The following is a 9,309-nucleotide window of genomic DNA, read 5'->3' as shown; positions in this document are numbered from 1 at the left end:
AAAAAAAAACTACTTATGCTGTCTGAATACTAGTCTGATGCAGTTTTTGGTATAGTGCTTGATGCTTGAAGTACTTCTTTGAGCACAAATTTGACAATGTCTTCAATGAGTCCCTTTCAGACCTGCATTGAAAAGGTCAAACATTCAAACTCCATTACAGCACTATTGAATGAAAACGTACATGCAACAGCTTCTGTAATACGGAAATCATACCTATAGTTCTTTGAATCCCACCCAGAGAGATTTCCCACTTTTGTTAAATCAGCTCTCCACTGGTTCACCTTCTCTTTGTCATGTCTTGCCTTGCTCTAATGCAACTTAAGCGCCACTTCATAACTATTCTGATGATATCGTACATCACAGGGATCCACACGATAAAAAATTGGCAGAATTGTATCCTTGCCTTCCATGCATTGAAAGATCTTTGTAAGTTCATCTAAACACCATGCAGAAAAAGCATAGTTCTCTGACAGAACAATGATCGCAAACCTTGATTCTTCAATTGCTGTCAGCAGTGTGAGAAATATCCTTCCCTCTCCCAAGTTGTTCGTCATCCTTAAATGTTCTAATTACTTTCGTGTTTTGCAATTCATGATATAAGTGGGATAGGAAACCCTTGCGAGTGTCTTCACCCCTAAAACTTAAAAACACGTCATGCTTCCACTGTGGAGATGATTCAGCTGGACCTCCAAAGAATTGCGAAGCTATAACATATAAAGAAATAGAAAATAAAAAAAATAAAAAAAGGTATTAGGGACTATCATGACACCAACAGAGATATACAAAAAGGAAACCACAACCAAAAACAGACGGATCATAATAAAGTGATTGAAGCAGAATTGAAGGCATAGAGCTCAAGTATGAAGTAACTCACAGTTTCCATTGGTGGCTGGTGGTGTTGGTTCAGCTGCTTTGGCATTGTAGGCTCAATTTCAATAGTGGCTTGTCTTGTTACTTTATTATCTACCTCAACCTTTTCATTCGACTCCGAAATCGTAGGCTCAAGTTCAACAGTGGCTTGTGTTGCTTCAAATAAGTCCAAATCTCCCATGTAGATATCCATAAGTTCCACAACAGGTTGTAGTTTAGTGCACACAGATTCCACAATAGCATCGGCAATGCATGCATCAATATACCTACAAGAAAGAAATCAAGGTCAAATAATCATCTTGGTAATTGGTAATTTGGGATAGGTATTCTTATGAGGATGCTTACTCGTAGTTCTCTGCACTCAACCCAGAAAAAGTGCCCACTTTTCTTAAAGCATCTCTCCCCTGATACACCTTCTCTGATGAAACACATCGCCTCCGGTTCTGATGCTCGGTGAAAGCCTGTTAAAAAATCCGCATTAGATAATTTACATCATTAAGGTCGATTCCATAAAAAACGGGAAGAATTCTGTTCTGGTCTTTCATGCACTCACAGATCTTTGCAAGTTCCTCCAAACAGCAACCGAAAGAAGCGTACTTCGGTGACAGAAGAATGATTGCAAACCTTGATTCTTCTATTGCTGGTCGACATTTGATCATCGATATGTTATAAATCCACATCGCTCCAGCCGACGCTTTGTAGAGAAGATAATATTGTTTTTCGTGTTTTCTCTCCGGAAACTGAAAAACACATCGTACTTCCAGCGACGAGGATTTGATGATGGTTCAGCTGATGAAGGAAGAGATGCAGCAGGCAGTTTCTCGGGAGATTGTAGGCTCAATACCAATAATGGCTTGCCTTGTTGGCTTGAAAATGATATGGTTGTTTACCGTGTTGATTTTCGGGAGATGCGGTAGTTCACAGATCCTACAATCCCTTGGACAGAGAGACTAAATCCCTTGCTGCAATAAGGAATAATTAAGAGTCAAATAATTGTCAGCTACATATTGAGATAGCTACAAGTCCAAGTCCAAGTCTTGGTAATTATCGTCCAGAGTTCTCATACTTTGTGAAAGCTGCTTCAAACCTTCGCATCTGATCTTTCACATCAGTAGGCTCGACTTGATCAAAAACTGGAAGAATTCTGTCATGGGTATTCATGCACTCACATATCACTGCAAGTTCGTCCAAAGACCTAGTAGAATCAGCATACGTGAGAACAATGATTGCAAACCATGAACTTCCATTGTTGCTTTGAGGGTGGGATAACTAGCATTTCCACTTGTATCTCGATCATCCATGAAAGTTTCAATTCTTTCATCTCGCAGAGCGTCGTAGAGACGGGATGCAAATTTCTCCCACCCCCTGTTACTCTAAATACACATGATACCTCCGCCGACGAGCCTTTGATGCATCAGTCTTTGAAGAGATGGAGGCCATTGCAAACAACCAGAAAAAAGAACCGGTCTGAGGAGTTGAGAACAGGAAAAGAAGAATGGTAAGGAGAATAATGGTAGAGAGACTATCTAATTAACTACATGAAAGTAAGCTACACACAGAGCCCCAAATCTGATCACGTGATTCATGTCTTTGTTTACTAAACCCCAAACCCCAAACGCAACTAGTGGTAGATGTCCAGTGTCCTAATGATTAAATAAACATTTAGTCTGAGCATCCCCATAATCCCGTATTAAGAAAAGGGACATTGTCAGTTTACTTTTTCGTAGGTTAGCAAGTGTTTTCCAGTCTTTTAAGCTGCATCGTGTCAATAACCCAACTATCAAAGTTTGAATACCATAATGAATAATCTGAAAGGTATCAAGAACAGTCAAGAAACTAACAAAGAGAAACAGATTAGAGGAAAACCACGGCGAAAAACAGACATGAAGGGAGGGTGACAGATCATGAGGAATTGACAATAGAGAGCTAAGAATCGAGTAACTCACAGTTTCCATTAGTGGTTTGTGTTGTTTCTCCAACTGGTTCAAAATACTCAGTCACATTAGTAGCTCGTCTTCTTACTTTAAGTACTTCAAATTCTTCATTTGATTCCGATATTGTAGGCTCAGCTTCAATAATTGGTGCTTTCGATGCTTCAAAATCTCTAGTGTTGATTTTAATAGGTTGTACTTTACTGCACACAATGGAGTCGAGAAGTTCTCTGTCAATCTAAAAGGAAGAGTTAAGGGTGAAATAATGGTCAGCTATATGAAATTATGAATAAGCACAAGTATAACTCTTAGTAATTGATGATGCTTACTTGTGATTATGTGAATCCCACGCACCCAGCCAAACTGGCCACTTTGTTAAAGCATCTCTCCACTGGACATTCTCAGATTCGTATCGCCCAACGTCCTTTCATGGTTATCCAAAGCTTCTCCAAAACTCCTTTCTGATATCTCACATTATGAAAAATTGGAAGAAGTCTCTTGCAATCGTCCATGCACTGAAAAATATCTACTAGTTCTCTCAAACACCTAGTAGAAGCAGCAACATAATTTTGGGACAGAACAAGACAACAATTTCATTGCCTCTATTTTAGAGGGAGAAATAACATGACCTGGTACAAAGATGTCGATCATCCACGAATGTTGTGGTTCCCCTCTTTTGCAGCCCATCGTATAAATCCAACGTAGTCCAAACTCAGTAGTCCAAGATAGAAATGGCAGCTGGAGATTTGAGTCAAATGAGAAAGATGGGTTCTGTGCCATCTGATGAAGGTTACAGTTGAGACGTCAAAGAATTATGAGCAGCTGAAACGAAATTGACTGAGGAAATGAAAATTGGCTAAAAATAAACAGAGAATCGATTCAGGCTCATCTCAGTCTCCAACACCAAGACCAAGCCTTTCCAAATTTGGTTTTCAGATTAGTAAATCTAAGAGATACAACCTTTGATTAGTAATACAAGGCTAATATGTGAAAGTCGAGCAATGCATTAGCATAGGGAAAAAAACAACAACACTAGCATGATTTAGAAAGTTCTCCAAAAGATACATTAACAGATATATAGCCGAAACAAGTTTCTTTAACAGAAAAACTCACTAAAGTAATTGTAATAATTATAAGTGAACTACATTGGCATAAACTTTTTTAGTATATATATTTTTAACAAAACTTCTAGTCCATCGATCAAGTGAGTTTGCTACTGTGCCTGAACCCACCCAAAATATAAAAGAAAAACTGATATATAACTAGCACTTTTCTCATGAGAATAATTGAAAAGTTCCAAGCAGCTAGAAAAGAGAGAAAAATAGGTCGTTTATTTTGACTTGCCATGTTTGTAGATTGATACCAAACCGTATAATTTATATTTGGAGGTGCGTCAAAATCATGGGTATTGAACTGCAGACAGTCAGAAAAAAGCTATAGATCAGAATGCATCATTTATCCAATAATATAATTTATCTGAATATGCATCCAGCTTACCAAAAATTAATTAAAAACAATGACTACCTCATTTATCTTCGATTTGTATTGTTATAGTAAATGGACAACAATTTCACCAAAATGCATGTCTAAGTTTGTTTTATGCTTTTGCAGAAATCCATTGTCTGCGTCAGTTGATTACTAAAATGAGAGAATGACTTAATGAGAAAGAAAAGAAACTAATTACAATTTTTTGGAAGATCATTAAACCCAAAGATTGACAGAGATCTATATTACAAAAACACCTCTAAACAGTGAAAGCCAGCATTGGGCCATTTCAAGATGTTAAAGTTGAGAATAACCTCTGACACGTTAAAATCATGATTACAGTACGAGATATACCTCTAGAGTGCAAAGAACTGCCAGAGACGTAATACTTTCTTAATCCTTTCCTGTAGTATGGTATAATATTGTCCATGACTTGGTTAATGCTGTTGAAGTCAGATGCAGAGATTGAAATCTGGGGGAAGTCATAGACAGACATGCAAGTGTTCCAATGAAGAGCACTTGATTTGAATATCAATACTTCAATAGTACCGCTGCTAGTAGTCTAGTACTGGACAACCTTGTCACTTTTGGAAGACGGTCTAGAAGTAAGTTCTTCAACTGTGGAAGAACGATCTTGTTGCTCTCTGTTTCCTTACTTGCTCCAATTATTATGCCTAAGTTATGGCAATCCTGTACGACTGTACCCAAAGAAAATGGAAAATCAGTGATATCAAAGAAAAATAAAAATGTAAGAGCTGAAATAAACAAAGTTACAATTTGATTGGTGTATTGATATCGTAAACTCATTTCCCTTGAAATATTGAAAAAGAATCGATTTGCTAGTTTATAACTGAGAGGCGATTAGAGTGGAATATTTAATATTCAGTAGTATTGGAACTCTTTAATACTGACATACCTATCAGATGACAATTCAGTAAAACTCATAGAGTTGGATTTGGAGTTGGATTTGTTTCCTGCTGTGGAAGTCAGGAACAGATACTGAAAACTTGGGGCAGCCCCACAATTTCAATTCTTCCAATGAAGGACACTCGATATCAAAAGTAGCACTTTCATAGTACAGCACTGGAAGTCGATACAATATTAAATGCTTCAATTTTGGAAGGATGATCTTTTTGTTGCTTGCTTCAACTATCCTTTCCAACAAGGGGCATTCATGTAATTCTAAGAAATTCAACTGAGAAAGACACTGAGCAACATCATAGGTGAAGAGACTTCCCTGCAAGTTGCAACTCTTAATGGACAAAGTTTGAAGATTCTGAAACATTGCAGGTGGAGCAGGTCCCTCACATAGGCTTCTTACAGTCTCTAGATCAGACAACACTTTCTTTCTCAATTTTGATTGTTCTGCCTCCAGTAACGCTTCATACCCAAACACATATTCAATCTCGTCCATGCCCTCACACTTTAATTGTTCCAAATTTGGTAGTCTCTCTAACAATGTTGATGGTAAAAGCACATTCCCCCAGTTGTAACAAGAACATACCTCCAATAACTTCAAATTGCATAGAGACCCAGGTTGTAGAAATTCAACAGCACATAACTCCGCGCAATCCAGCCAAAGCAGATGTAACTCTTCCAAGTTCTCGAACAGAGGTTCTTTTGGAACCCATGTTTTTTTCTTGGGAATACCTTTTGGAACCCATGTTGATGTGTTCATCAGGTCGTCCTCGTCCTCGTCCTCCGCACCATATACAGTGAGCTGCTTCAGACTATGTAACCTTCCCCTCTCATATTCCACAAAAACGTCGATTAAACCAGTACGTGGGCACTCAGTCCATAATAGCTTCTCTGCTTTGTCTATCACCGTGTTGTAAAACCAGTCCGGGAAGTTACCGATCGAGTCAAGTTCCAAGCATATGGTCCTCTGATCAATATCAGGATGTTGAGAAGACTCTAATAGCCCTGCATCATATTCGCCAATCCATATCAAAAACCCGACCCAATTCGGATTGCGCTCAACAAGTTTGGGAATACATTCTTCATTGGAGATGCAAACATGCAGAATTCTTAATTTTGACAAGCCAGTTACCTCATCAAAGTCGGCCCCAAATCGATATCGCAGGTAGAGTTCTTCCAGACTATGCAACTTTGATAACAGTTTGGATGGAATCTCAAAAATCCATCCGTTAGTGAAATCCAACACCCTCAGATTGGTCAAATTTCCTATATCTCTCGATAATTCCATGAAATTAGCGCCTTTCACACTAAGAACCTCAAGCGTCATAATTTTTCCAACCACAGAAATATCCCTTAGTTTTTCACAATCAAATAAATAAAGAGCTCGAAGGTTGGTTAGGAGACCGAATGATTGGGGTAGATATGAAATACCAGTCCGGCTAAGATCTAACACCCTTAATTCATTCAGAGTTTGAAAAAAGGTTTCTGGGATCTCATCTAGACCGTAATTTTGGTTCAATAACAAAATCTGGAGTTTTGGACATACCAACTGTGGGGGTAGCTTCCGCATACGATTACTCATTAGTGAAATAGCAGTGCAGCCTTCGTCTAATCGACTTATTGGGGGCCAATCATCTAAACCACATCCAGCTTTTACCAAAAACCGATGACCACCTTCAGATTTTGCAATATTCAGGGCTGTATCTCGGACGACATCATGCATCCTTACACGTGTAACATAATCACTTTCCAAAAGCAAGCTAGAATCTTTCAAGTGCTCGACCACTGTATATGCTGTTCCTCTGGCTTCATTTATTGTCTCGGCATCTCGAAACAATCCTATACCGATTGCATACCTAAACAAGTCTTCTATATTGATAACATCATCTTCTGGGAATAAAGAACAGAGTAAGAAGAATGACTTGTACTCCTCATCTTTCAAGTAGTCATAGCTTAATTTTATACATTCAAATGCATCTTCCTCATGGTCAGGATTGGCACTTTGCGACTTCTCTAGTCGTTGTGCTGCTTTCTCCCATTCCACCGGGTCCTTATCTCCGAGTGCCCTTGCAACTGCTATCAAAGCAATCGGTAGACCCTTACATTCTGCAGCTACCCTCTTCACCACTTTCTCAAATGTGGGGGACTCAAAAGACATTATTCTAGCATTTCTTAGAAACAAGGTCAAAGAATCTTCTTCTGAAAGAATGTTGAGGCTGATCTTTTCTTGGCACTTCATGGCATGACATACATTCAATCTCCTTGTAGTGAGTAGCACTTTAGACTTGCACTTTTGAAGCTCCTTGTAGCTGGGAATCCCTATCCTTGACAAGTCTGTTCTCGCCCAAACATCGTCCATGATTATAAGGAGTTTTTCTCTTCTCAATATCTCCTTATGCAACCTAGTGGCTCTTCCGTCTTCTGTCTTCTCTTGTAACGTGAAGCCCAGCAGCTCTGCCAATGTGTCTTGAATTTTTATCAAGTCATTGTTTTGGGATATGGTTGCCATAATCCAATGGTTAAAAGAACCATTTTTACAGGTTTGTGCGGCTACATGTTTCACCATAGTTGTCTTCCCAACGCCTCCCATGCCGTGGACACCAACGCAAGTGACCTTGTCATCTATTAGTGCCTTCATAACCTCATTCATGGCTTGTCTTGTTGCTTCAAATGCTTGGAAATCTCCTGTGGACTCGATTGCATCGGGTACTACTTTACTGCTGAGAAGATCCACAATGGCTTCGACAAGTCCTCTCTCAGTCCTACAAGGGCGAATTAAGGATTAGAATTCAGAAATTAGAATTTTGTAAGCTTTAGGTAAAATACAAATATAGATCCAAAATTAAAGAGAGAAATGCTTACTTATGATCAGTTGTACTCCACCCAGAGATATTGGCAACTTTGTATAAAGCAGCTCTCCACTCCTTCACCTTCTCTGATGTGTATCTCCCAGATTTTACATGCTTAGAGAAAGCTTCTTTGAAACTTCCCTTCTTCTGATATCGAACATCAGTAGGATCGACATGATAAAAAAGTGGTAAAATTCTGTTGTCTTCCATGGACAGACAAATCTCTCTAAGTTCCTCCAAACACCAAGTAGAAGAAGCATAATTTTGGGAGAGAACAACAATTGCAAACCTTGACTCTTTGATTGCTGCTATGAGAGTGGGAGAAATAGCATCCCCTACTTCAAGATCTCTATCATCCATGAATGTTTTAATTCCTCTCGTATTAAGTCGATCGTATATGTCGAATGTAATCCCCTTGCGAGTGTCAGGACCCCTGAAACTCAAAAACACATCATACTTCCAGTGACAAGGTTCTGATGATGAAGCAAGAGATTCAGAGGCATTCAAGTTAACCACTCCTTGATTATCCTGCGACTTTCCGACCATGTAACTTATCCGACGCTTTACTTGAGTCCATATCCCCTTAATGGCCTTGCAACCCATCCATGTCACAATTACCGCAACAATCGCCAACGATATCTTTTTGTAATATGCAAACATACAGAAGAAGAACAAAAGGGAGTTAAAACCAACGAACACAAAACATTTTAACAAATATTGGAGGCTAAAACTTATGAAATAATGTTTCTTACCTCGAAGAAATAGAACTCCATTAGCTTCGGCTATTACAGGTCGACAGGAGAGCTAGGCTGGAGAACTCCAATTGTAAACAAATCTATGTAAAGCCCTTTTGATCAAACAAGAGATAACACAAAATGGAGAAAATGGAAGACAGAGATAGTTGTCGAATTTGCTTTGCTAATTCTTTACTTCTTCCGGAACCAAAGAATCAGCTAGAGAATGTTTCTTTCTCACCCTAACTTTTTCTTTTCTGCCATCAGTGCTATGTTCTTTACTTCTTTTGGCTTCAAAGATTAACAAGTAACCAAGCATATACTCTTCTATGCATATACAGATGCATAAAGGATGTTTAGGGTTCAAGCATTCTTTTATTCATTAATTCTCTCAACAGCAAAGAATCCAAGCAGTGTAATTTATTTGGTCTGTTGGATTAATAATGTCTCCTATTGCCGGTCACGAAAGTAAAAAGCTTGTGGAAATTATTGGTGCTTATGGGTCCTATGGCATCTTGACCT

General features: G+C 38.7%; 1 protein-coding gene across 1 annotated transcript in view; it reads right to left on the bottom strand.

The window, feature by feature from the left end:
• The window catches only part of LOC101291132 (disease resistance protein At4g27190-like), a 13,045-nt gene extending 4,169 nt beyond the window's left edge, over nt 1–8,876 (bottom strand). The window contains exons 1-8 of the mRNA XM_004296271.1: nt 8,806–8,876; nt 8,067–8,692; nt 5,287–7,966; nt 2,817–3,039; nt 2,666–2,678; nt 1,937–2,065; nt 1,761–1,832; nt 875–1,136 (exon numbers count right to left, since the gene is read on the bottom strand). Of these exons, the coding sequence (XP_004296319.1) occupies nt 875–1,136; nt 1,761–1,832; nt 1,937–2,065; nt 2,666–2,678; nt 2,817–3,039; nt 5,287–7,966; nt 8,067–8,692; nt 8,806–8,826 (4,026 nt within the window). The 5' untranslated portion in view covers nt 8,827–8,876. The remainder of the gene's footprint in view (nt 1–874; nt 1,137–1,760; nt 1,833–1,936; nt 2,066–2,665; nt 2,679–2,816; nt 3,040–5,286; nt 7,967–8,066; nt 8,693–8,805) is intronic.
• Nucleotides 8,877–9,309: the final 433 nt, after the last annotated feature.

This window comes from Fragaria vesca, linkage group LG3 (assembly GCF_000184155.1).
Source record: "Fragaria vesca subsp. vesca linkage group LG3, FraVesHawaii_1.0, whole genome shotgun sequence".
NCBI lineage: Eukaryota > Viridiplantae > Streptophyta > Magnoliopsida > Rosales > Rosaceae > Fragaria > Fragaria vesca.
Note: the sequence above shows the minus strand (reverse complement) of the source record. Positions and strands in the feature narration are given on the sequence as shown.